Genomic DNA, 27,631 nt, shown 5'->3' with positions numbered 1-27,631 from the left:
TAGGCAGAGACCACGCAAGCACATACTGTTTTACTGGGGACAACAGCATATACTGTTTTACTGGAGGAAGAAGGTAGATCCTTTTTAAATTCCCTTGCTCCCATCTTATTTTAGTTTCCCATAGTTTTAAATTTTAAACCTCAAACTCTCTCAATTTAACCTCAGGAAACCTCAATTTAATTCAAGCCCACAAAAATTATTGGTTTGGGTGAGGTTAAGTACTACAAAGACGATTAGGCTGTGTCCCTGCCTTCTATGAGTTCCCAATCCAGACTGCATTCGGAAAGACAAGCGTGGTGAGCAGGGAGTGTATATGAGGGGTGGGAATACTGAGGGCACTGGGGCAGGGACCTCACCCCGCGAGCTGCCTTATAAACTCGAGGGCAGGGTCTGGGGCTCTGTGCCACTGGGGCTTAATGCTGAGATGGCACTCCCAGGCGGCTGACATGAAAGGAACCTCATAAAAGGGTCAGCGTCATTAGGGTGATGAACCAGGTGGTGCCTGGAGATCCAGAGAGGATGAAAGGCGTGGGGTGAAGACGCCCTGCGTTCCCCTAGCTTGGCTGGGCAGGGCTTCCAGGGGCCGATGAAAGCTAGGGGAACCGGGCTCAAAGTGTCTCTTCTTGCTTTTCCCAGGAGGAAGCTGTGGACACACTCCAAGATCGGGAAGGTAGTAGTGTGGGGAGCGCTCTTTCCCTCCAGAGTCTTGGGTCACTGGGTCCCCACCCAACTCAGACTCCCTCGAGACGCTACAGGATTGGAAGTTGCTATGGCAACGAGGTTTTCGGCATACTGAGAAAAGTCAAGGCTAGAGAGGCGACCCCTCCTGTAACCCCCTTTCGACCCACGGGTAAAGTGGCGCCCCCCACGTACAAGAACTGTCCCTGGGCCCCCGCCCCGGCGCGGAGATCAACGTGGACCTCCGGGGGCGGGAGGCCGCTCTGGCCCGAAGCGGAGCCTCTCGTTGGTAGACGGGCCCGAGGGAGCCCCTCTGGGCGCAGCGTCTCCGAGCTGCTCTATGCTCCGACCGGAAGTGCTCTTCACCGCCGGCCTCCCACCCGGCTCTCTGGTCTCGGCGGTAAGATGGCGGCTGCCGCGGAGTGCGATGTGGTAATGGCGGCGACCGAGCCGGAGGTGCCCGACAACGCAGAAGCGAAGAGGTAACGGGGTGGCAGTGTAGTGGAAGGGGGGAGCTTCAGCTCCGTGGCTCCGGGCAACCGGTCCCTGCCAGGATGCAGCCCCTAGCTGTTGAGGAGATGCCCCGCCCTCCGCAGACCCCCCCCCCAATCTGAGATCTAGTCCGGATGGACCCCCTGAAGGGGCGCTCTCGGAGGTCGGTCCTCCTCTCCCGCTTCCGCCTGGCCGGGTTGCTGAAGCACGGACGGCCTCGTTCTCCTGCAGAGAGGAAGGTCCTTATGGTGGAGACCTGGTCCCTGAGGGTATCTGAGGTCTGTTGCGGGGTGGGGGAGGCGGCGCGGCGACAATGTCAACTTCCTTACATTGCCTCTTACCCCCCCGCCTTCTCTTATTAACTTCTGTGCATTGTTGTCTATCAGCATTTAGCATCTCCACAGCTTGTGCTCTCTTTACTCGTTTTCGTCCGTAATTGTATCTCAGGGAGCACTAGCCGGGGTCTGAGGTGATTGTGTGTCTCCATTGTTGACCTGGTCGCCACCCCCTCCCTGTTAACCCAGAAGTCGAAGATGATAGAGAAAGAGGAGTGAGGGGCTTGTTTCACGCTGTACACGTCAAACTCCTCTTCCTCCATCCCTCCGTGTACCCTTCCGAGTTACATCCGCATTCTTCCCTGGACTGGGCTTTCTTATTTTAAGCAGCAAGGAGGGCAGCACCTTGGGCGCTATTGGCACTACCGGGCAGCCGCAGGGGCTCGAGATTGCCAGTCCCGACTAGCCAAGGCAGCTGCTGAGTGAGTGTTTTTCGAGAACACTCTGGATTCTGGCTACAGCTAAAGCAGGTTGTGGGAAATGGGGTTGGAACACAGTTGTGGGTAGTCATACTTGTCCTAATCCTGAAGCAACATTAAGGAAAAGGTTCTGGAAGTTTGGAGCCCTTATCAGCACAGATTGTCTACAATCCCCTCAGTCTCCTTCCTACAGATTTCATGTCTTTGTACCAAGGCCATTTCATTATGTTTTCAATCTGGGTGATTTGAAGTTTTGATGCATGAGATCTGAAATCAGGATTCTGAGATTTTTTTTTTTTTTGCTATCCAAGTTAGAAACATAAGTTAGACACGTAAGAGGTATTCAGTGAGGCAGAATGAATAGTTACCAAGCTTAAGGATAGTTACTGCAGCCAGGGTTCCAAATTCCTGACCTGTTGGGAGCTGAGAGGCTTGACAAAGTATAGGTCCGTGGGATATCAGAGAAGTCAGGGTACCAGAGTCTAGTCTTTCTTATTAGTTTTGAGTCTTCACATCTGTCCTCCTTCTTTCCAGGTATTTAGAATTCAGCAGCATCAGCTTCATTAAGGAACTGCAAAATGGGAAATAAAACTGCCCCCAACACAGAGCCTAAATTAATTGTAAGGATTTATTTCATATGGAAACAGTTTGGGGTTCTTTGTGCTATTATTAGGGTCTTGGGCTGTTACATAATTGAAAAAAACTCATTTACTCAGTGTAAAGCTGTGATGTAGGGATTGTCCCTAATTTGGATTCCTGTTCAAAGTCCCCTATCTAAAGCAAATCCTTTTCCTTAAAAAATAAAATTATGGCCTCACAGGATATTCTATCATAAAGTAGTATATGAACCTGAGCATAGAACTGGTAATGCGACAATGTGACCACATTACACAAAAGCATATGATATTTGGTAGCAGTACAACCAAATAAGAGAGAATGTTGACTTACATTAACTGCCTTATTTCATGAAACTTAAAATGTCATTAATTGTAAAATGCACAATTGTTTTTTCTACCACTAAGAAAAAAGAACTGTAATTTAAAAATAACTATAAAAAATGCATTCTTACCAAATAGACTTATATGTTATACATATTTATATAGATCTCTTTTAGGCATAATAAGACATAGGTGTTTATCATATACCACTTAGGTGAACAAATCAAAAGGAAAATATAGCGAAGTTAAAAAAAAAATCACGGTTTGACTTTCTGCCATCCTTCAGAAGGTAAATGTTGGGATCTTTAGTAAGAAAAAGCCTTGTTATGTATGGTTTTCCAATGCTGAAAATGGAATGGGAATTTAGAAGTTTTGGGGGAAGGTTGTTTATATTTCTCACGTATCTTGGAATCCTATGTAGCCATAGCAGAGGGCAGAGATGGGGACATCCCTTACAAGTGCCCTTCACTATCTGGTTTGGTTTGTCATTTGACCAAGTCATGTCTCTCATTACAGCCCTACTACCAGTTCACTCGGGGACACTGAGAGTTGATGGGCCTCTTGGGTTTTTGTGAAGCTCAGCAGGGATTCCTTCCTTCCTTGCTTGTAGACTCAGGGACATCCTGCTGTGCTACTAAATTGTTACAGTTCCGCAGGGGGCAAAATGAGAGGAGCTTTCAAGACACTAGACCTCATGATGACAGCATTTTAAATGGCTACATGTTTTATTTCCTTAGCTTTAGTATCTCTAGAGAGAAAAGAAATGGACTTCATTTTTTTGCCTGTCACTCTGGCAAAGTTCTTTTTCTCCCATAGCAGCTGAGAGGCTAAAATAAAAAATGTATTAGTTGCCATTCCAAAATAGATCAGCATTCTATACATGGAGATTATTTATTTCTCTTTGCCCACCAGAAAAGAGAAAGTGATGTGGGAGCCAGAGGGCTAATTTCAGAGCCTTTACATTTCAGCTGATTTAAAGCCTTACATTTTCCTGGGAAGTTGCTGATTGCTTTACCTAGTATATGAATACCTTTCTTGAGTGAGGGCTCTGGTCACATTTCTTGGTCTGGGGAGCTGCTTGGTCTCTACAGGTCTGTATTATTGTAAAATTGAAGGATTTCAAGTTGTTCATGAATAGAGGAAATACTTCTGTGTCTCAGCGTGTACCTGGCACGACTGGACAATGAGGTCTAAACCAATGGGAGCCATAGACTGAGGAGCCAGGACATCCTTACCTGATTACTTGAGCTGATAATCTTAACTCCTCTATATCTGTTTTCCTGATGGATGCAAGCAAGGACAATTATTTTTAGGCCTTTTCTTAGTACCTAGGTATTGTAAACCCTTTGTGGATTTTGCGTTTTATTTCTCTGTCCTTATTGTTGGTGGGAAGCATTGAACCCTAAATCTGTATCCCAGGGTCTGCTGTAGTTGCTGTTTGCTTACTGTGGCTTCTTGGGACATTTTGAAGTTCGTAGCCTTCAGTGAAGAGCTTGTGGGGATACCTTTCCCTCCTCTTCTTCCTCACCCTATTTTAAATTCTTAAGGCATTTATCCCCCCCAAACTTACTTGAAGTTCCAGGGCAGGCCGCTAGACATTTCAATGTCTGCAAGTTGAATGGGAATTTATCTTTGACCTTGAACTCAAATCAGTGACAAACACTGCTCTTAGCTCTTGTTTTCATTTTGGGGTTAGAGATGAAGAAATGGGAGATGGGACAAATAAATCATGATTAAGAAAGGGATAAACGTAGGAATACAGTATTCCTGAATACCAGCAAATTTATTGAATCCTGATATTAACAAGTGGCAAAATTGTTAAATAATCATAACGGGAGCAAAGGTAGAATACAGAGGAAGGGTCTCTGTTCCTGGTGACTCTAATTCTGATCCACATATTAACCAGAGCCAGGTAAATTAAGTGATTTTAATAAAGTGTTAGGCTGAGTGAGTGGCAGTTGCTCTGGTGCCTCGTCCATTCCCAACGACCAGAACTCTGATTGGCTTGAAGCCCAGCTGTATCGTACATTCCAGCCAATCGGGTTAGTTTAGTCATCAAAGGTAGTAGTTTAAAAGTTTTAAAAAGCTGAGTACTGGGCACTTGCCTTTGCTTTCTTTCTCTAGGACTTAGAAGATTAGAGAACAATGGTCATCGCTGCAAAGTCCCTCTGAGAGCCCATTTCTCCCTTTCTCCACTAATGTTTGGTCCCCTTTCTTCAGTGCTGAGTGATGTGGAAGTTGCTTAGAGGTCGTTCCAGGTATTCTTTTAAACTGTCTGAATTTCAGCATTAAGAGCAGGGTTCAGAGTGCACGTTACCCAACTAGTCTGTTCATTTTATTGGATTGACCATGTTTTTCTCCCCCAACCAGATCAAAACAGCAGTTCCTGTGTTTTACCCCACCATTGGCAGGGTTGAGACCACTTTTGAGAATGGTAATAGGAGAAATATGTGACTTTTAAAGTCTGATTCTGAGGCCTAATATTCTTTTGGCGTGTAACTTAACGTGTGGGGGGGAAGCCAGACTGTCAGATAAGCAAAGAGTTAACAATCTCTTCTGATTTTAATATTAAACTTTGCATCGGGGGAATGAGGCAAGCAGAAGCAGAATGACTTCTTATTCTTGGTTTCTGTCGTGAGAGTTCTTTCTCTGGCAGTTTCCTGTTGAACTGAGGAACCTGGAGAACTTTGGAAGCAAAATACCACTTGAAAATCCAGATTCCCATTTCTATCCCCCCAACCCCCCTTCCCAAAAGAGCCCTCAGAAAGCAGCCTTTTTCTTACAGTTCCTCAGTTCTAGATTTTTGATGGGTGCTAGTGTCCCCATAAGGGTGGCAGATGTCACAGAATGGGGAACCAAGGAATAGAAAACGGAGGGTTTTGAGATATGTTATGAAAACAAGCCTCCGACTAATTCTGAAAAGCCAGTGACTTTTGTCCTTGGAGTGTCTTTAGGGTAGCTTGTTTCTCAGAAGCAGCTTTACACGATTGGGTGTCCTTTCCCCAGGATAATTGAATATGTTACATAGAGGCCACAGATTGTGATACTTCCCACGTAAAGAACTAGCATAAGTTTATACCTCACAGTTGAAGGAGCGATTGCCATATGAATAGCCTTCTGCCTGTACTGATGGGGTTTCCTTGCAGATTGATTGGTTTCTTGCCCCCAACCCCCATCCCCTGGCCCCCCAACGAATGAGAGCCAGCTCCAGCATGTTGCCTGGTGTCCTTCCCCACTTGAGCAGTAGAGAGTGCTGCTGCCTTGTGTAGACTATATCTGTGACTCCACTTGGTGCCTCTTGGTCCCTCTGGTTCTGCCCCGGTTGAGGCTTCCCCTGGAATATCCAGAGAATGATTTGAATTGGTATGTTTGTAAGTTTGCTCCTCATCTGCCCTCTTTTGTGGGGGAGGCCAGGTGTTTTAAAGTGAAAGCAGAACCTGTCTGTTCTATAGGAAATTGAGTAAAGGAAGCTGGGTAGCCCACCTTTGCTAACAGGTAGCAATAGATAGAGGCCACCCTCTACTCCGTTATTAAGCCTTTATTTGCAGTCAGTGTGCAGTGCCTTGCACTTAGCAAGCACTCAGTCGGTGGAATTGTACTAAGTCATGTATGGCTTCTATTTCTCTCTGAAACTCAGAATGTCATTTTGCCCCTTGACTAGTTAGAAGATAAAAATGAAAGAGAGAATAATATGTATTTGGTAAGATGGAATAAAAGTTAGACTCCTGGGCTCCTTTTACTTTATTCTCTCATGAAGGTCAGAGAGAGTACAACATGAAACAGGCCCTGTGACATGCCTTTGGGGACAAGAGGTCTTGGGCTGTGGGAAGGAGGAAGGAATTTCTTCTCTGACACTGGCCAAGATCCATGAATTCTGAAGGGTGGAGGACGTTTCTAGATCAGTGAGCAATTAATAAATTTAACTAAATAAAAGAAATCGGTACAATAATTATAGAATAAGGGTGACATTTTGGAAGTAGTATACGTAGTAGGAATGCATAAAGGATATTTGGCTCACTGACACTATAAAATGTTATTAGCCTGAGGGTAAGAAAAGGAAAGATACCATTTTCGAAGGTTCTTCCTGCCCATAAAATAGTCTTCAAAAGGAAGGGCCCCACAACACTCCTCTGTGCTAACAAAAGAAATAATTTTGTCCTGAGTTGTCATTTTAGCAAAGCTAGATTTTTTTCTTCTAAGAGAATGAAAAAAACAAAACAAAACAAAAAAACCCTCATTCAAGCTGCTGCAATCTGTTTTGATTTAAACTATTATTAATGCCATTGGAAGAGCTGAACTTCATTAAAAATATATTATTCTAGCCAAATACTTGAAATAAATAAAAGCAGTGTGGTGGGATTTTTTTGTCATACAAAAATCTAATCAGCATTTCCTAGGTTAAGAATGTCGCAGAATAGTGAAACCATGCTGGACTTTATTTTTCATGCGCTGCGGTAGAACACATCTTAAAATGATACTGTACAAATGATGAAGCATTTTATCCCTATTTTAATAATCTAACGCGCAACGCGCGCAGTGTGTGAAGCAATTCGAGAGCAAACCCCAACCCAGGATGTTTTAAAAACTACCACCCAATGAATCCTGCTTTAGTGAAAGCTGATTAATATCTCTGAATACCTCTTTAATTGCTGAAAGATATAGTTGGCCTAAGGCAAGGCCTTGTTTAAATGTACAAATTGGAAGTATTTATAGAGAGAAAATGGAAATTTTTATAGGGCATCTAATTTGGGGCACATTGCAATGTCAACGGTGGGGTTTTAATGTGTTTTTAATTTAGCTGAGCTGTAAATGTGCAAAGTTGGCTGGTGAACAAAAGCCCAAGTTGTCTATTAGATCCCATGATGCTGAGCCTTGCTAAGACCTGTGTGATACCAAATGATTCTCTTGGCAGGGTTTGTTGGAGTAATTAGCATCTGTGATAAGTGAGTGCTAAACTGGGAGAGAGAATGTAACTCCATGATAAGAGGATATACAGATTTTTAATACACGTGTAGTGTAGAAGAGCAGTTTTCAGAGCTGCAGTTTTCTGACTGACAAGGTTATTACTGAAAAACAAAGAACTACATTTTCAAAATAGCAAAGCAGACCAAGAGTGGAGTGTATTCTCCTTATCAGTATCTGTCTGAGGAAGGGCTGCCCCAGCCTTCCAGCACTGGTACTGTTGTGGGAGACCCTCCCATTATATGTCCAAAGAAGACAGAATTTTTGAAAACTTTTTGGTAGTTGTTTTCATAAGAATTTGTTGCTGGCTATTCAAGTGAAAGGACTGGTTTGGTGGAAGTAAAGTCATTTCCAGTATCTTTGGTAAATCAGAGAGATGAAGCTTTATTCTGCTTAGAGTCGACCCAAGGATTGGGTACGGAACTGGATAAATTAGTTTTAATCTAAAAACCTTGGCACTAACAGGGTCTGGAGGAAAAAACAGGACTCTAGGAGTTAGGAAACGTGTGCAGCCACCTGGGTGCCTCAGTAGCTCTTCCTCTGTTGGAGGACACGTGTTACCACCATGACCACTTCAGAAGGCCATTTCGAAGATCTTCATTGGAAATGCTTTGAAAATGTGAAAAAGCGCTAGAGGTAGCACTGAGTAGTGCTATCAGGTCAGTTACGGCCACGTCTGTGTTTTGCTGTGGTGTTATATTTCAGAGTTTAGTCTGAATTTTATTTTGTGGCCACAGAAGAGAATCTGTAGTTTAATTTAGTCCCTTTTGGAATCCTTTTCTTTTTTCACACGGCCCCGGTGAATGCAGTTAATCCTAATTCTTCCTTTCTCGGGACTGATGTATTTTAGTAGGTACGCCTGTAACCTCACTTGGTTATCAAATGAATTGACCTTGGCAGTGAGTGGAGTGACAGCTGCCACCGCCAGATTGCCCTCACTTCCAGTGTTAACCAGCTCTTCTCCTTTTCCGTTCCCCGCCATCGACATCTCATCCTTCAGTCCCTTTACTGTAAGGGCAACTTGAACAAGCTTCAGCCCTTTCTCAGACTCCCAGGGCAGGACTGAAATGGATTTGACCCTGAAATTGCTCTTGATACCGCTTTGTTCAGTTCTTGCTGCTATCATGCTGGATTCCCAAGATCCACTCTTCCCTCAACTAGTCTCGCAGGGTCAGGCCCATTGGTTAAAGCTTGTCGTGTATTTGGTGGGGAGGTTCAAAGTGAAGGAGGGACGCCACTTTGAATGTTGGACCTGGAGGCAAAAAATAAGCATTCAGTCTAAAAGCACCAAGTGCCCATTGTTTAGGCAGCTGTTAATCAACCATGTTTCTATGAAAATAAGTCCTTTTCATGAGGCAGTTGTGTGGGAATAGCTAATTCTGGCCTGATGCTGTGCAGTGTGAGGTTAAAAACATGGTAACTTGTCACAACACAATTCTTCTTGTTCTTTCTGCTGTGGGCTGACTCTACATTACCCGCTTTGTTTGCTCTAGAATGGAATCTACTCACCATTTACTAAAATGAAATGCACTTCTTGGGGGAGGCAAAGTCCAGTTCACTAGATCTTGCATCTTAAAGAGAAAGGAGCCCTGCTTTCTCTATGACTAACTGTTAGGACTGTAATTTAGCTTGTTGAAATCCAGATTTCAGTTCTAAAGTTGAATTTTATACGCTGGGCTATTTTGTGTCTTAGTTTCAAGAAATTCGTATTCATTGCCTGTGTCTTTTGTTTCTGGCAGTACAGATTAATTTTTAAAGTCTTAGGCAGTAGGTAGAGGTGGGCATTAGAGGGAAAGCATGGCATTGTAGGAAGTGCGCAGCTTTGGAATCTCACAGGTGTGGGTTGACATCCTGACCTTGGGCCAGTTTTAACCTTTAAGCCTTAATTTCCTCCTTTGAAAAATGAGAATAATGAAAACTCACGTGATAAGACGATAATGTATGGAAAGTGCCTGGCCTCTGATTATTACTAATCTTCCACAGAAATCATCCTTTGCATTTTTACTAGAACAGGGCTGAACTCACCTGCCTCCCCTAGATTAGTGTTTCACAAGAGAGAGCACCTTTCAGTAATCCTACAGATTATTTCACCTTTGGCTAACATGCTTTACACTGTCAGCACAACATCTGTCCCAGTGTTTGGATGCCTTGGTTTTCCTCAAGGAATTGTATATTCTTAGCCACTAGCCAACTAAAGAGAAGGCTAGAGCTTCTCAGGTACTGTGTGGGCCTAATGTTTCCTTTGAACTTACTACTCCATTTCTTCATAGGAATTTCTCTCAACTTCTGAAATCCAGCGTTGGGGAAGCCATTTCTTCAATTGTCTTGGCATGTCTACTCTGAAAGGATAGGTTCCCATAGTTTTGGTAGTATCTTGCTTAATTTTGACTTACAGGATTGTGTGCACCATATAGCTAGTCGGTCCCATAATTCTTGCAGTTGGGGCATCCTTCTTGAGGACTTTTAATAGCAGATGGCCACTTTATACCCTTGTGACAGTTGGTATAATAAAATTACTCAAACAGATTTATATTCATAGCAGTTCAAATCTGTCAACATTTATAGATCATTCCCATTTTCCTTCTCCTTTCTTCTAGCAGCCTTTTCATGTTAGTAGGATTTGTCAGGACAATGATGGAGAAGAATGGAAAGAGATTGCCTCAATTTAATTAAGGAGGGCAGCTTTGCCAGTTTGTAGTTTAAAATACATACATAAATAAATCACAAATCTCTCCGATGCCAATGTCCATAGAACCAAACTGTAAACTCCCATACCATCACTAAGGTTAAAAACTACGTACTTTTGGGGCCGGCCCGGTGGCTCAGGCGGTTGGAGCTCCATGCTCCTAACTCCGAAGGCTGCTGGTTCGATTCCCACATGGTTCAGTTGTCTCTCAACCACAAGGTTGCCAGTTCGATTCCCACAAGGGACGGTGGGCTGCGCCCCCTGCAACTAGCAATGGCAACTGGACCTGTAGCTGAGCTGTGCCCTCCACAACTAAGATTGAAAGGACAACAACTTGACTTGGAAAAAAGTCCTGGAAGTACACACTGTTCCCCAATAAAGTCCTGTTCCCCTTCCCCAATAAAATCTTTAAAAAACAAACAAACAAACAAAAAAGCTATGTACTTTTGTCCCCACTTCAGGCAGCCCTTGAACTCAGTTCTTTTTTGCATGTGTAGAGGACAAGAAAAGAAACAAAGATTATTCTTTATAACAAAAATGCTCAGATATTTAGTTATGTTGCGGTAATAATTTTGGCAAAGAATTATCTTTGTCACTCAAATTCGTCATTAGAATGATTTTGGGTATCTACTAGTTTATTCTTTTAAAATATTGTTGGTCGTATCTGATTTGATTCTAGTTCCTTGGTCAGGAATGTATAATAATTCTCAGTGATAGAACATTGTTCCTTTTTTAAAGTACAGTTTGTCTAATGGAACAGCTTCAAAAAATGGATCTTGGGTTATAGCAAAAATTATGCTACTATCCACTTGGTGGTTATACAAAGTATTATCTGCATGGTAGAAGGGACAGTAAGTACCCAGGTAGATGTAATGGGCAGAGGGAACACAGTAGATGGGTACTTCTTAGAGCATGGCACTGGCAGCCTATACCTCATATTTCCTTGTCACCCAAGTTCTTGATCTCTGCGGTCACTCAACTTTGTCCTCCATCTTAAACATCAGTATGCTATGCTTTTAACTCCTTTGCCATCTGCTTTTGCTCTGCTTGTCCTTCCAGTGACAAATGCATGAGCCACTTTTCACAAGAATATATCATTAAAACTGTTGAGGATAATGACCCACTTCACATTGAGAAATCAGTTGCTCCTGAATGAAATTACTTGTAGCTCATTTTTTGTAAGTTGGCTCAAGTGGCAGCAGTTGTGATGCAGTAGAAAGGAAGTATAAAGATTTGGTCTCTGAGAGAATGTCTAAATTTGCCTGTTTCAAGGAGAATGACTACAGGTGGGAATAGCGATGTGAGGCATGTGACATGATAGGGGTTTTCTTGATTTAGTGTGAATGTATCTAAGTAACAAAAACTAGCATCTGAACAACCTGCATTCTTTCATTAGCACCTCTTTTTGGCCCATCAGCCAGTCGAACAAATCTGTAAATTCCTTCAAGTATCACACTAACTTTCCACTCATTGTGCCAGGGGCTCGCCACCAAAGGTTGTTCCCATGAGAATTTATAAAGGTGACTGTGTAGGTATAGATAGTAACCTGATTCTCTTTTTCTCTTTCTTTTTCAGGGAAGCGGAGTCTTTCAAGGAACAAGGAAATGCATACTACGCCAAGAAAGATTATAATGAAGCTTATAACTATTATACAAAAGCCATAGGTGAGAAGGACCTAGTGCTTATGCTGGAAAATAATTTGCCAAATACTGTTATAAATAGCTCCTCTCTAAGAAGTAGCCTTTTGCTAGTGGATTGATAACTGTTACTATGTAAACACTTTGAGGCATAATGACCTCATGAGGGAATTACTTTTTCTAGTTTAAGTGAGTGGTTCTTTTGACAAATTTAAAAACAATTCCAGGAATTCTAGATATTATGGCAGTGAGATGCCCCCTAAAGGCATTTCAGCCCTTGCCAGTTCATTTACTGTCTTGGAAATGGCCTTTGTAGATATGGTCTGGTCTTAGTTACCTTCATGCTCAATTTGCCAGCATATTTTAATCCCATGTCAGCATTTTTCTCGCCCAACTTGCTTTACAGGCTCCCTACCCCCATCTAAACAAATGCAAATACGTTTTCATATCTTACTACATAAAACACAGTTCATTAAGAAAACAAGTATCCACCTGAAACTAATAAAAAAATTTTTAAAAAGAAAGAAAATAAGTATGCTGACTCCTCCCTCAAAAAGATAATTAGTCCACTTTAAAGCTACATAGAAATGATTTTTTAACAACTTGCTTTCTTTTTCAATTGGTTCCACCATTGTTGCTGTCCATGTGCACAGGCAGTCAAAAATTTGGCTGCGGCCTTTTAAAAAAAGTGTATCACCATTCCTATTATAGTTTGGTTGCCTTGGTATAGTTCTTAGAGAGGTGGCCTGTGAGTTTTTGAAGCAGTGACCCATGCTAAACTTTTACGTCCTTCTGCCTTGCCTGTAGATATGTGTCCTAAAAATGCTAGCTATTACGGCAATCGGGCAGCCACTTTGATGATGCTCGGAAGGTTCCGGGAAGCTCTTGGAGATGCACAGCAGTCAGTGAGGTTGGATGACAGTTTCGTCCGGGTATGTGACAGGGCTCCTTGGGGAGGACCGAGTCGCTGCAGTTGAGTTCCTCTAGCCCAGGGTTTCTCCATCTCAACGCTGTTGACATTTTGGGCCAGGCAGTTCCTTGTTGTGGAGGCTGGGGGCCAGCCTCGTCCATTGTAGGATGTGGAGCAGCAGCCCTGGCCTTGAACCACTAGGTATCAGTAGCACCCCGTCCCTCGCCAGTTGTAACAAGCAGAAATGTCTCTACCATTGCTGAATGTTCCACCGGCAGACTCGGCGCCAGCTGAGAACCACTGCTCAGGCCGTTTTCATCCCGTGTGGGTTTTGTGTGGGTGTTGGTTGCTGCTGTGGATTTCTGTCTGCTTGGCCACTCATGCTCCTTGTCTTTCCTCTTTGTGTTTCTCCTAGGGACATCTACGAGAGGGCAAATGCCACCTATCTTTAGGGAATGCCATGGCGGCATGTCGCAGTTTCCAGAGAGCCCTAGAACTGGATCACAAAAATGCTCAGGCACAGCAGGAGGTATGGATCTGATCCTGTCTGTATGAAAAGAGGCAGGGTGGTATATTTGGGAAGGAGAGTGAACTGAGAGTTAGAACTGAGATCGAGTCTCACCTCTGCCGTCTGCCACACTTGGGTGACTGTCTTTCAGTCTCTCGGAGCCTCGGCTTCCTTACCTGTCAGGAGTTTTGGATATGATTTTACAACTTTAGGAATCTGTGAAAATTGAAGGATTTCTGCAATAGCTAGGGGGATAAACAGGTGCATTAAGAACCGATTTGAGTGAGGTTAAAGAATTTGAGTACATTCGAATCCTGATTAAATTGGTAGCAGTTGGACTGTTTTAGTTCCATCTCCATATATGCTCAGTTTACCCCTGGATGCATTTTAGTGAGAATCTCCAAACTTCTGCTCAGTCCCTGACAATGCCTTGCCTTTATTTTTTTTGTGTCAAGGCATGACTCTTGCATTCCTGACTTTAAGTTCAAACTGAGGGTGAGTTTTGGGCCTTAGCCTTTCTGTTAAATGACTCTTGGCTGCATCTTCACCAGCTTGATTTATGAAAATTTGGGGTTCTGATTTTCTTGAAGTTACAAATTCATGAAGGCCTTACTGATTTTTGTGGTTATTGAATCAACAACTTCATTGAAACTTTCCCTTATCTGATTTTTTTGGTGTAGTTCAAGAATGCTAATGCAGTCATAGAGTATGAGAAAATAGCAGAAACGGATTTTGAGAAGCGGGATTTTCGGAAGGTAAAGTACAATTGTGAGGAAATCTCATCTACCCTTTCTCACAATGTTCCGTGTGTGTGTATGTGTGTGTGTTAATTAAGAGTAGTATGGTACAGAAATATCTAGGATAGTAAATTATCACTTTAATTTGACTGACTTTTTTTTCTTTCTTTTTTTCCCTAAGACTTTGTAACTTTTTTCAGAATAGTTTTAAGTTCACAGCAAATTGAGAAGAAGGTACAGAGATTTCCCGTGTACCCTCTGTCCCCACACAAGCGCAGCCTCCCCTATTGTCAGCAACCCCCACCGGGGGTGCATTTGTTACAACTCAGTTTTTGGCGATTACGAATAAAGCTGCTATATGTGCAGATTTTTGCGTGGACATAAGTTTTCAACTCCTTTAGTTAAATACCAAGAAGTGTGTGATTGCTGGATTGTATGGTATGAGTATTTTAGTTTCACAAGAAACTGCCAAACTGTCTTCCAAAGTGGCTGTACCATTGTGCATCCCCACCAGCAGCGAATGAGAGTTCCTGTTACTCCACATCATCCCAGCATTTAAAATTATTTTTTACTAAGGTACTTTTTTTTAATTACATTTAGCTTTATGATAAAAAGCGAAATGAGTTTGTTACTTGAGTTTGTTTCTGTTTTTGATGTAAAATAGTGGCCTACAAGTGTTCTTCCTTTTAGGAAAAAGGAAGAAAAAAAGCCGGTTGGAATTAATATTGGGTTTGGATAATCGATTTTTGTTTGAATAATGAGAGCTGGCTTTAACTCCTTCTTTATGGGAACTGGATGGAGCTAGAAATCAAAACTAGAGGTGCCTTATGCCTTATACATTTTGAATAAAGTGTACCTAACCTGTCATCACTACCTTTTTGACGTTAGATCTTTCTTCAAAAGGTCTAGCATACTACCGCCCTTTATAGAGCTGTGTGATAGTTCATGGAAATTTAAATCCAAAGGGGTTGACATGTCTGAAACATGGGGAAAATATAAAAGTTCTAGATATCTTTCTATGTCTTGTAGTGGTTATTCCTCATCTGTATAATTCCTAACTCCCTTCTTTAGATAGCACTTGGAAGTAGCTTTCACTAGAGATTCAAAAGGGAAGATAAATGGCCCCAAAAAGGTTAAAAACCCCACTGATGAGGATTGATTTTCAGGATCCCTTAAAAGAAGTTTGTGAGTACCATCCAAGGAATGCAGTTGTTACTTCATACGTGGGAATTTGCTCCACGCTTTTTGATTAAAAAGGTATAGTTACGAATCATTCTTAAGTCACACATCGTTATGATCTTTTATTTGGTAATAAATGTATCTGGTAATAAATAAATGCAGAGTCCCAGCATTAACTCATTAGCATCCCTCTTCTGTCCATAATCACAGGCTTTCATTATCACAGTGTCTTTGTGGAGTGATTCAAAAGTTTTTCTTTTGTTTTGTTCTGTGTGTGCGTGTGTGTGTGTGTGTGTGTGTGTGTGTGTGTGTTTGGAAAGCAGTTCTGTCTCCTGTCATGTTTTCTGAGGTTTGTATAGGCAAAAGCTATGTGTCGAAGGGCGGTCTTTGGGCTTCTTTTCTCTCTTGCCCACTCTGGAACCAGAATCCCCAGTTTGTGACAGAATCCTCTGTTTGTGACATCCCAGGCCCCCCATCCCCACTGTAGCTCATGGTGATGTCACAAATGAAGAATTATGATCCTGGCAGGCGAAACAGATGAAGTTCGAAGAAACAAAGATCTTCTTTGCCTGCAGCTGTCCCTGGTCATGGGGAAGTGGGGGTGGGAAGTGAAGCTCTGAGCCTCCGACTGACACTCGCCACGATGACAGAACCATCTCCATATAGAACGTTGGGAAGGCAGCAGGGTGTGGCTGCTGAAATTTTGACTGACTGCTTCCTCCACCCCATTCTTTTTCCGTTTAATGGGGAAAATGAGCGCCATGACTCTGCCCTACATAATACCTGAATTTTCATATTGTCCTTAGAACATCCAGGATAGTTAACCTGTGCCATTGAAAGCGAGCCATCCCTCCACTGCTCTGTTGATACTGAGTGGAGCAGTTCATCGTGTTTACCTACTTCCCCAGATTTTTCAGTTTAATTTTCAAGTAGGTGTGTTTTGTGGTTTAAAAGCTGGAAAGTATAAACAGATGTTCAGTAATAACCATGTTTCCCCGAAAATAAGACCTAGCCAGACAATCAGCTCTAATGCATCTTTTGGAGCAAAAATTAATATAAGACCCGGTGTTGTGTTGTATTACATCATATTGTATTATATCATATATCATATATCATGTTATATGTCATGTCAGATCAGATTATATAAGACCCGGTTTTATTTTACTTATATTTTACTATAGTAAAATAAGACCGGGTCTTACATTAGTTTTTGCTCCAGAAGACGCCTTAGAGCTGATTGTCCAACTAGGTCTTATTTTCGGGGAAACATGGTAAGTTGTCTTCCATCTGCCTGGTTCTCACCCTAAGGTAACCACTGTTCTTGTGTCTTCTATTTACTTCCGTAGTTTTGTTCTACATATATAAGCAAACATAAATACAGATTCTTAAATTTTTTTTTTTTTTTGCCTGAAAGGTAATATGTTCTCCATAGGCGTGTACCTTGCTTTTTTCCATTTGATAGATCTTGGAAGTCTTTTCCATATTAGTATACGGAGAGCTTCTTAGTTCTAGTTTAGAACCACATCATATTCCTGTATATGGAGGTCTACATTATTTAAGCAGCCTTCTGTGGATGGAATTTGTTATTTCTGCTTGTAAGTTTTCAGACTTATCTTTTCCTAATCTCCATGGCCAGTTTCTTAGAGGGAATGGGTGTCCTTTAACTTCACAGATTTCTCCTCTAGGTCAGTTACTCTTGGAGGAGAATATGATTCAGCAACCATCTCCCAGGAACAGCAGCTAAACCAAAAGTGAAAGCTCAGAAAACAAACTTCTAAGAGAAAATGGAAATATATGGAAAGCCTTTATGAAACTGAAAGAGTGAATCCCGTGTGTGTGTGTGTGTGTGTGTGTGTGTGTGAGAGAGAGAGAGAGAGAGAGAAACAGAGAAACAGAGACTTGGCTTTTGGTTTGTATAGCACAATGTTAGATATAATCTGATGTAGTCTGTTTCGGACCATTTAAAATGGACTGTTTTATTGTTACATTTCTGTGCTAAAATCAAAGGGGAAGAATGCCCACCAAGGTACTCTGAGATGGGAGGTTCATGGCACAGAAAGGAGAGGATTGAGCAAGTTCAGTAACATAGGGTGTAGTGACTTTCTCTGTACGAGGTTATTTTTGGTGTTCTTCTTCTTACTAGGCTAAGCATGATGAATTACGCAAAGTAGCAAGTAATAGTTTCTACACTAGAAAAATGTGAGTTTTGATTGCAGTCATTGTGGATATGATTCATTGGAGGCAGCGTCACATGGTGACTAAGGTTATATAGGCTCTGGAGTCTTAGTGTCTAAGATCAAATCCTGTTTTTATCCTTTACTAGCTTTGGTGACCTTGAACAAGTTACTTAATTTCTGTTCTTTAGTTTTCTCGTCAGTAAAATAAGGGTAATAATATTAAAGTACTCAATAAATGTTTGCTGTCATCATTATCATCAGAATCGACTGCTCTCCTCATTTCAGTGGTTTAATCAAATGAATTAGGGATGTTCTTGAACTCTGATGTTACTCTCCTTTGAATCTGTCTGTTGCCTGTGACCAAACTTAAACAAAGACCCTTCTGGAGTCCAGGATGAAGAGCCTTATTTGCCTTTTTCCTTCCTGTAGGTGGTTTTCTGCATGGACCGTGCCCTAGAATTTGCTCCTGCCTGCCATCGCTTCAGAATCCTCAAAGCAGAATGTTTAGCAATGCTGGGTCGTCATCCAGAAGCACAGTCTGTGGTCAGGTATAAAGTCAGGCCAGTTCTGCACTGAAATGCCAGATTCCACTGGACGTGTGCTGTCTGGTAGCTCTCTACAGCAGGAGCTACCACGTGTCCTGTGGGTAGGCCAGCTAGGGCTATGCGAACCTTCCTGGGACTGACACACAGCCAAACATGAGACCGGATTTGAAAACGCATAGGGAATATAGGAGTATAGTAGGTACTTGAGCTGTATGTGAAAGAATAGATGTGTAAATATGTTTGTATTTATTTTTAAAATATCCTTTCTTGTCTACTCCAGGATTTTGCAAACTCTATAAAAGGCCAGATAGTAAATATTTTAGGCTTTGCCGGCCATATAGTCTCTGTTGTAACTATTCAACTTTGCCATTGTAGTGCAAAAGCAGCCATAGATAATAGATAAACGAGTGACATGACTAGGCTTCAAATTTTACTTACAAAAACCAGTGGCAGGCAGGATTTGGCCCTGCGGGCTGCAGTTTGCCAATCCCTATTCTAATAAAGATGGCAAGACACAAGAAGTATATTAAAGATAAATAGAGGTGGTTTATTTGGGGAAGGTTTGGGAAGAGTACTTGGGAATCTGTCTCCCTTTGGATGTTTTCCATACTAGACACGTGGTCAAGATAAAAACCTGGCCACAAATGTTAGCAATGGTGGGGAGAGCCAAACCACAGCTGAATGTGCCCCTTTCTGGCTATTGCAGTGACATTTTACGAATGGATTCCACCAATGCAGATGCTCTGTACGTACGAGGTCTTTGCCTTTATTATGAAGATTGTATTGAGAAGGCGGTTCAGTTTTTTGTACAGGCTCTCAGGATGGCTCCTGACCACGAGAAGGCCTGTGCTGCTTGCAGAGTAAGTTCTAGGCACCAGATCTGGGTGGGAAAGAAAGCTTTCTTTTTGAGCCTTTAAGAGAGTTGGAATTGGAAGGTTTTAGAATCACAAGGAATGTGATAGCGCCTCTTCCCCCCTTGCCAGCATGCTTGGTCCTTTCCTTAATAATGATTTCAGGACTACTTTTCTTTGCCTGAAGGCAAATGTGATTGGATGAGGTCAGATCCTTATGATACCGAGGTGTTTTTGTCTTTTGTTCTTCCCTCAGTGAAGAGCAGGTAGTAATGCTTGTCCTGGGGAGCAGCGGTAAACCCCGGGAAACACAGGACTCCTTGGAATTCCTTTGCAAATCTTGGTTTCCCCGTCTACCCTGTAGGAAGCACAGTGAGGTCCAGATAGCCCAGGGGGTGGGATGGGAGCCGTGTGACACTAATCTACTGGGATCTAAGAAACTGGAAATGGACTCCGGCCTCTCTGTGCAGTGGTCTGAGGCTTTCTGGATGTGAGCTGATCTCCCCTGCTTTTCCCTGTAGAATGCTAAAGCGCTTAAAGCAAAGAAAGAAGACGGAAATAAAGCCTTTAAAGAAGGAAATTACAAGCTAGCATATGAACTGTACACAGAAGCCCTGGAGATAGACCCCAACAATATAAAAACAAATGCTAAACTCTACTGTAATCGGGGTACGGTTAATTCCAAGGTAAGCACTTGATCTGGGTCTTGGCGCCTATGGAGATATTTTTAAGGGACATCGAGGAAGTCTTGGGAAATCTGCTCAGTGAGGGTAAACGAGATGCCAGGAGGAAAAGTTGTTTTGATTGTTGTCTCAGCTTGTTAGGAACTTCTGAGAGGCACGCTTTTATCTTTTCTATGGAATTTAGGAGCACTTGAGGGATAATTTGGAAGGATATTCCCACCTGTTCTTCCTCAAGGTCCCTTTCCTCCAATAAGAGAATGACTGGAGGCTTTAGAGTAATTTTTTAAAGCAAACATTGTTGCTGCTTTTTGTCTAAGCAAGTAATTATTTCTTTTTAAAGAGTGGGTTTTTCTTCAGCATAACTGGCAGTCACCATGCTCAGTTGAAAACAGCCTGAGTGCCCCTGTGGTCCTGCACACCGTAAGAAACAAGAGTAGGTTCTTTGCCCTTGAAGAATTCCAGGAGTTAAAAATTCCAGTAATTCTGATCCTTCTAGTTGGTCTCTGGAAGACTGGAGGGCAGGGACCAACCTTACTATTTCCACGTCTTGGTTTGAGCACTACCCTGGAATGGTAGAGGTGGTTTTATCCTTGTAGATAAGTGTGCCTGGCTTCCATTACTTAGAAAACAAACCAATGTCAAATTTGGTATTCTTAGCCCTCTGAGATCTGGATTTCCCAGTGACCGAGAACAGGTATGGCAGTTAGGGAGCCAGCGTGACTGATCCTCTTAGAATTTTGAAGCCATGCTCACAGCTTCTGGGCTCCCTCGATCACCACAATGTGAAGTATGACTGCTCTCTCTTTCCTGAAGCTTAGGAAACTAGATGATGCAATAGAAGACTGCACAAATGCAGTGAAGCTCGATGACACTTACATAAAAGCCTACTTGAGAAGAGCTCAGTGGTGAGTGCCTCTGGTGGGTGAGGGGAAGAGGGAGTTGCTGCTGGCCTGCCAGGGGAATTGCATTATGGATGATGAAGCAGACCCGGGGATGTTGTGAGGTCATTTGGTCCTTCCCCCTGCCTCTAGGTGGGATTGTTCCAGCCCTAGACTATCTTTATAGACCTCCAGCGGAGGAGATTGCACAAGCTCCCTCAGTCTCCCATGCCTGTGTCTTACGCCCCTCACGGTCAGTAAGTTTCCTCTGATGCCTGACCCAAATTCCTTTTGTTAAAGTTTAAATCCATTTCCTTTGGAGATTTTGTATTGTGTTGTACACTTTTGCTCTCACTTGGCACAGTGCTTGGCACATAGTAGGTGCTCACTCAAATGTTTTGTTGGATGAATGTATGCTGCTTGAAAGAAGTGAAATATCTCTTGGAGACTGTTGAGAGTCGTGCATATTCTGTTTGTTCTGGGTTAGGGAAGACAGTCTTAGAGTTAGGAGGAATTTAGTCTAGCTCAGCTTCCCAGCAGTATAAGGAACCCCCTTTTGAAGCACCCCTGTCTAGCTGGGTGATTTCTGAGCCAGTGCCCAGATTTGCCGTCAGAGTCAGATTGCCCCTCAGCGTACTTGTTCATCTTACTCTTCTCCACACAGGAACATTAGCAAGGGCCAGGAGAGACCCCCTCTCAAAAATCCATCTTCTCTTATTTCATATTCTTTCCCAGACAGAGAATAACCTCCCATCATTAAAGTTTCTGATGGAAGACCTATTCGTTGTACACCAACCCTCTAATACCCTTTCCTTTCCTCGTTCTCAAATGTCGCATCTAAAGAACAGGTGCTGTACTGATGCCTGAGGAGCCCATCGTTCTTTAAGCTCGCAGGTCTCATCAGTGGTGCAGAACGTGGCCTGCCTCCCATTTAGCTTTCCCCAAATTATCCACATTTTTTTAAATAGGAAAACTGCTACTGTGTGTGATGAGGGGTGTGTGTGTGTGTGTGTGTGTGTGTGTGTGTGTGTGTGTGTGTGAATTTCTAAGTAGAGGACTAAGTCTGTCAAACAGAAACACACGGAATTATAGAGTCTGTGAGACCAACTGTCAGTTGTTTATCTCATTTTTGCAAACCAGCAGACAGTGGAAGCTTTGGAAGACAAGAGTACCCTTTGACCCAACTAAGGATTTAAGAAATGCAAAATGCTATATACACGTTAACTGCAGTTTTATCTGTAATAATAGCAAAAAAAAAGGAGAAGCACCTGTATGTCTAGATACATGATACGTATCACTTCTGGAATGCGATGGAGAGACAACAGAACGTTCTTGATTTGTTAGGAGGATTATTTTTTTCATATATGTACAAGAAACAAAAGTCAGGAGTTGCTTTGATCAGACAACTCCTTACCTTTGTGGTAGAAACAGAACTGCTCTGGGTGGCTCTGCCTTTGCGATCCCACCACAGGGGACAGCATGCACTGTTTGGCACAGTTGGCTGAGAACTTGGCAACAGTCCCTTCAGGCAGCTGTGATTAATAAGAGGACTTGGAGATTCGCTCAGACCAGAGCCTTACCAGAGGCCTGACTGCTGCCCCAGTCTGCCTCAACGTACCCCAAAAGCTGGGGAGATGTCATATCTTTGTTGCATCTCCCATCGTGGGCTGGAGTTTCCCATTTTGCCTAAAGTTCTACTTACTTCTCTACTTTTTCTTCTACTTTAGGGGAAAAAAAATTAAATGTAAGGCTGTCCTAGGCTTTTTAAAAAAGTATGAAGTAAAAATGCAAGTCACTGTAATATAAGCTTGTTGAACATATTACATATTGGCCTGGAAAGTTCCTCAAGGTTGCTGGTTTGTCAGATCATTGTACACCTAGGGCTTTCAGTTGCCAACTTACTTTTACTTGTTTATGTTATACCCCATCCTATAAGTGGGTTCTCTGAGCTCCTAGCAGCATTTGTGCCTTCTGTCCTCAGGGCATGATTTTGTCACCATTTTTTTAAAGTTGTAAATCAAGGTGTTGTCGGAAAATCAGACATGCTTCAGAAGTTGGGCTTGTCTTTGGCCATCCATGTCAGTAACACAACCCCTGCCTGGTCTCCGCGCCCGGTGGGGCGCTGTGGTGTTTGCGAAGATGGGGCCTGAGTGAGCACAGGAGGAAATTGAATCTTGTGCAGCGGCCAGCTGTACCGCATGGTCACTTCCCACATTCCAGCAATGGTACCTGTCTCTGGAACTCCGACCACAGTCTGTTTAATCAGTAGGCCAGTCTTGGCGCCAGTGATCTTATCAGGAAACGGAAGATGGTACTTTGCTTCTGTGGAAGAGACACTTAAAAGGTCTGGCAGTCAGCCTATCAAGCTAGATTCCTCCCACCTTGGGCCAGGCCCCCTCCTTTCATTTGTGCTGTCGAAATGGAAGCAAGCCTGTTAAGTTTAGAGTGTCCTTTTCTGTCTCACCTACATCTCTCAGATTGATTGGTCTTAATGGAAGCATTGATGCTTCTAGCGGCTCACTAATCCCACTTCTACCCTGGATTGGAGCTGGCCCTGCATGTTTATGGCACTACAGGTTTCAAAACTCTTCCATATCCGTTTATCTCACTTAATAACTTTTCTTGTGTGTTTCAATACCAAGTAATCAAGTTGATGTCTCCACACGTGCTGCAGGCCAGATGCCTCTTGATAGCTCTGTGTGAAACCAGAAGGGCTTTCTCCTCTTGGTTGCTTTCTGCTCAGAGCAGAAAATCACTGCTGGTTGGGTGCAAGTGGCATGAGACCTCTTTTTTTTTCCATGAGCAACAGGTAGTTAACTTTTTCTCACAGCTATAGCTTATGGACTCCTGTTTCATGAAGCATCTCAACCAAAAGCCTGTGTCTCTTGCTTGAGCCAGTGCATCTTCCTCTAGAGTGAATGTGAAGGCCATTGCTATTTATGTCACTGGACTGCCCTGTATTTCCTTCTCAGTTACATGGACACGGAACAGTATGAAGAAGCAGTGCGCGACTATGAAAAAGTGTATCAGACCGAAAAAACAAAAGGTAAAGGCATTTGGGAACATGTTTCTCGGGGAACTGTGTGATCTTACCTGTAGGCCCTAAAACTGGACACAGGAGAAGTTTGATTCAGGGACCAGGGTTGTGGCTGGAGCTTATTTGATCACCAGCCAGGAAGGAAAAAACAGAGATCCTGAATGCGGGACGAGACACCTGTTTTCTGGCCCCAGATCCTCTGGTCACTTCCACTCCCTTTTCTGTGTGATGAGGTTGATAGGAGGAACCTAAGTATGGTTAGATTTTTTTTTAATCTCCAAGAAAACAAAAAGAACACACCATAAAAACCTCTGGTATGTTAACAAGGCTTCTGACCCGCAGGCACCTGGGCTGGGGCCTGGTAAGGGATGCCAGAATCAGATTTGTGCTTGATGCTGAGTGTCTCCCTCTAGAACACAAACAGCTCCTGAAAAATGCACAGCTGGAACTGAAGAAGAGTAAGAGGAAAGATTACTACAAAATTCTGGGAGTGGACAAGAATGCCTCTGAGGATGAGATTAAGAAAGCTTATCGGAAACGGGCCTTGATGCATCATCCAGGTAGAGCTGTGGGGGAAGGGACTCGCTGAGAAGAGCAAACTCAGTCCAGAGTGAGCGCCTCAGAGAGGCTCTTCAGCTGGGAAGAAGGGGTTGCTAAGTTCAGGGCGCTCCAGATTTGGGGGAGTACCAAATTTGAAAGTCAGACATAAAGTGGTCTTGCTCTTAAGCTTTCTTTTCCTGCAACTCGGAGACAAGTTCGTCCTATACTTCTCCCTTTAGATCGGCACAGTGGAGCCAGCGCCGAAGTTCAGAAGGAGGAGGAGAAAAAATTCAAGGAAGTTGGAGAAGCTTTTACCATCCTCTCTGATCCCAAGAAAAAGACGCGCTATGACAGTGGACAGGACCTGGATGAGGAGGGCATGAATATGGGTGGTGAGTTGCTTGGGGCAGCCTGGGATGAATCTGACAGCTGTGGAATGTTAGAAGTTTTTCAAAAGACACTCCAGAGGGAGAGTCTATGTGATCAGCCAGTGACGTGCAGTGATTCATAAAGTGAATGACTTCTTCACCCTTGATGAAGACTTGTGATGTGTGAGGCAGTGTGTTGGGTGCTGGAAATAACAAAGATGAATCAGATAGGTTCCCTGACTTCCTGGTACCTGGTCTAGGGTTTGCAAACTGGCCCACAGACCAAATCTGACCCTTGATCTAATAGACATGGAATCCAGTGAGTTCAGTGAGGTAGCAGGTTCCTAGGGCACAGAATGGGCACCAAGAAGTAAGTACTAGCAAGAGAAGGCATGGAGGTACAGATAGCATAGCTCCCTTGGGAGCTGCAAGGGGCTCAGTCTAGGAGGAAAAAGTGTGCTGGAGGCAGGCAGTGGGGACAGACGAGGCCAGAAAGTAGCTGGACCAGATCTCAGAAGGCCTTAGGGGCTGGAGTAAGGAATATGGGTTTTTCCTATTGGCTGGAGGTTCCTTCGTCCCCAACTGTAAAATGTATGCTGATTTCTGTGTGCGTCACACATTCCTGTATGCCCTCACAGATTTTAATTTCCCCAAAAGACTTAGAGTGAAGTAAAACACAGCTATCAGCAGCATTGCTCCCTGAGCTGTCGGAGATAAGAGGCCCTGAACTATGCCCAGTTCTCAGACCACTGTCTCTAATGCCAACGTTTTTTCTTCCGCTAAGAAAACCTGTTGGAATTTAAAATAAGATTGATGATGATATATTATATAGATAATCCTGACTTCTGTGTTTTAGACAGAGAGGGAGAGACTTAACCACCTAGGTTTACCAATAATTAACATTGCTCTGCCCAGCAGTTGAGAAGAGCTACAAGCAGTTGACAGCTATTGAAGCATTTTAAGTAGGGGAGCTATGGACCAGACTTAGGCTCCAGAAATACATTTGTGACGGCCGCAAGGAGAGGTGGTTTGGAAGGAGAGGAGGAGGATAGCGCTGGTGGGAAGTTGTAGTAGACGGGGAGGACTGGAGGCCACAGTTGGGAGACAGCGGTGGCTCAGCAGGAGTTGGCTGCTGAACGTGCTGGGAAAGGGCGAGGACTAAGCTGCGAGTGGCGTTGGCATAGCTGACTCAGTGGCGCCATTCACTGAGCGACGGGACCCGGGAAGATACACTGGCAAAGCAGAATTCATTTTTGGACACAGTGGCCTGTGGGATCAGCTGGTGGAGATAAATCTGTGCAGCTTAGGTAGTCACACAGGGATGGGCACATCAGCCCTGCTGTGGCCTGGTGACGAGGAGTCAAGTGCTGGAGTCAAATGGAAGTTGGAATTTTCAGTTCTGTTGCTTTTTCTGGCCACGCAATCTTGGGCAAGTTACTTGAAGTCCCTACTTATGTTTTGTTGAGTATAAATTGGGAATAATATTTACCCTGACATTAAGTGATATAATGTATGCAAAGTACCCAGCGCTGTGATTGGCACCTAGTAGGTGCTTTAATAAACCACAGCTTTTTTTCTGTTCTACAGTCTAGAGAGAGCATGGAATCAAACATACAGTAAATTATCGGTCTTATACTTAACTCTTGGTAGTATGTCAGTGATAGATCAATTTTAGCCTTTTCAGTAGCAGCCCCAGCACGATAGGGCCCGAGTGTGGGGAAAGTGTATCTGTCAGTAGTGCAGTGGCATTCCCGCTGTGGAGAAGGGGGCCAGCAAAGTGGGTTGAGGCAAAGAACGCTTTCCTTTGGGACCGCAGTTAGAAAGAGAAGGGAACATACCCTGGGAGAGGGATCGAATGGTAAGTTTTGCAGAGGGTGAGGCAGATTTGCTCACCTCTGGTCTGTGGAGTTTGGGGAAAGGAGGGAAATGATACTATCGGGGAAAGCTTTGGAGACCTATTCTCACTGTCATAAGTTCCTCTTCAAACACTTGTTTCACCTTTTTGTTTCTTTCCTGTTTCTCACCTTGCTCCAGATTTTGATGCAAACAATATCTTCAAGGCATTCTTCGGTGGTCCTGGGGGCTTCAGCTTTGAAGGTGGGTGTGCCTGCTGTTCTTCGGAGTTCCCCTATCACAAGCTGACACAGCAACTGCTCGGTGAGGCAGCTCTTTAAGGGTCGGGGGGCTCATGAGTGGAGGCAGCTGAATTCTTGTCTGGCAGGGCCTCTCTGTCCACTCAGGTGTCCTGAGGATGGAGGAAGGGAGCCCCCTGGACATAGACCTTCAGGCCACCCTCCCCAGGGCCAGGGAGGCGTCACTAAGCTGCCTGGTCCCCAGGCTTCTCTCCATGAGGGAAGGTGTTAGAAGCTACACACACACTCACATACGCACACGAGGGAAGGTATTAGAAGCTATACACACACACACACACACACACACCACAGGCTCATGAGCTCCATTACACCCCAGGGCCCAAACTGTTTGATACCCTTAGAGGATTTTCTCGGAGTTTGAAGCAGCCATTGGAGACTTTTCCATAATCAGAGCAAAGCGATCTTCCCTAAAAAACCCAGAGTCAACTAACAAGCCCTTCTTTCCCTTACAGCATCTGGTCCAGGGAATTTCTTTTTTCAATTTGGCTAATGAAAGGAAATCATCCAGAACCCAGAAAATGAGACTTGCTCAGTGTAACCTTGAATGTGGACACAATTCACCTCCTCCCTTCATCATGTCTCCATGTACTTAGAGCAGTTACGTTTTCTCAGTTGGATGCCCTGTGTCTGTGAGTGGGGTGAAGGAAAGGGAGCCAGCGCCGAAGACTGCGGGTAGGGGAGGGCGGAGGGGGGTGGACAGGGAGGCAGCTTGTGAATTTTTGTTTTACTGTCTAACTTTATTAAAAAAGACAAAAATGAAGAGAATAAAATGTTTTGACCCTTTCTGGCACTTCACTCTGGCAGCTGCGTTGTGTCACTCCAGAGTCAGTGGGCCAGAGCTGAGCCCCCAGCATGGAACTGATGCTGACGCGGGCTTTGGGCTCAGCGAGGTGCCCCCTGGGGGTGTGGGCACCCCGA

General features: G+C 43.6%; 1 protein-coding gene across 4 annotated transcripts; it reads left to right on the top strand.

Moving 5' to 3' along the window:
* Nucleotides 1–851: 851 nt before the first annotated feature.
* DNAJC7 (DnaJ heat shock protein family (Hsp40) member C7) lies at nt 852–27,514 on the top strand. 4 transcript variants are annotated; one of them, XM_033091373.1, is made up of 15 exons: nt 1,024–1,160; nt 4,987–5,120; nt 12,086–12,174; nt 12,955–13,079; nt 13,473–13,586; nt 14,246–14,320; nt 18,088–18,206; nt 18,910–19,063; nt 19,576–19,740; nt 20,551–20,642; nt 23,588–23,661; nt 24,066–24,212; nt 24,432–24,584; nt 26,595–26,717; nt 27,166–27,470. In XM_033091373.1, the coding sequence occupies exons 2-15, from the start codon at nt 5,092–5,094 to the stop codon at nt 27,201–27,203; spliced, it is 1,497 nt and encodes a 498-aa protein (XP_032947264.1). In that variant the 5' UTR covers nt 1,024–1,160; nt 4,987–5,091; the 3' UTR covers nt 27,204–27,470. The 4 variants fall into 4 exon arrangements, with proteins under 4 accessions (XP_032947263.1, XP_032947262.1, XP_032947264.1 ...); XM_033091372.1 differs by lacking the exon at nt 4,987–5,120 and having other exon boundaries at nt 852–1,160; nt 26,595–26,657; nt 27,166–27,514; XM_033091371.1 differs by lacking the exon at nt 4,987–5,120 and having other exon boundaries at nt 1,011–1,160; nt 27,166–27,471.
* The last annotated feature ends 117 nt before the right edge of the window (nt 27,515–27,631 follow it).

This window comes from Rhinolophus ferrumequinum, chromosome 21 (genome assembly GCF_004115265.2).
Source record: "Rhinolophus ferrumequinum isolate MPI-CBG mRhiFer1 chromosome 21, mRhiFer1_v1.p, whole genome shotgun sequence".
NCBI classification, from domain to species: domain Eukaryota; kingdom Metazoa; phylum Chordata; class Mammalia; order Chiroptera; family Rhinolophidae; genus Rhinolophus; species Rhinolophus ferrumequinum.
This window is presented reverse-complemented; position numbering and strand designations above follow the sequence as displayed.

Excerpts from the sequence above, each read along its gene's own strand:
- DNAJC7 (XM_033091371.1), top strand. The coding sequence starts at position 1,084 with ATGGCGGCTGCCGCGGAGTGCGATGTGGTAATGGCGGCGACCGAGCCG. Across the intron at positions 13,080-13,472 it reads TGGATGACAGTTTCGTCCGG|GGACATCTACGAGAGGGCAA; the intron begins GTATGTGACAGG and ends TGTTTCTCCTAG. Across the intron at positions 19,741-20,550 it reads GGGGTACGGTTAATTCCAAG|CTTAGGAAACTAGATGATGC; the intron begins GTAAGCACTTGA and ends TCTTTCCTGAAG.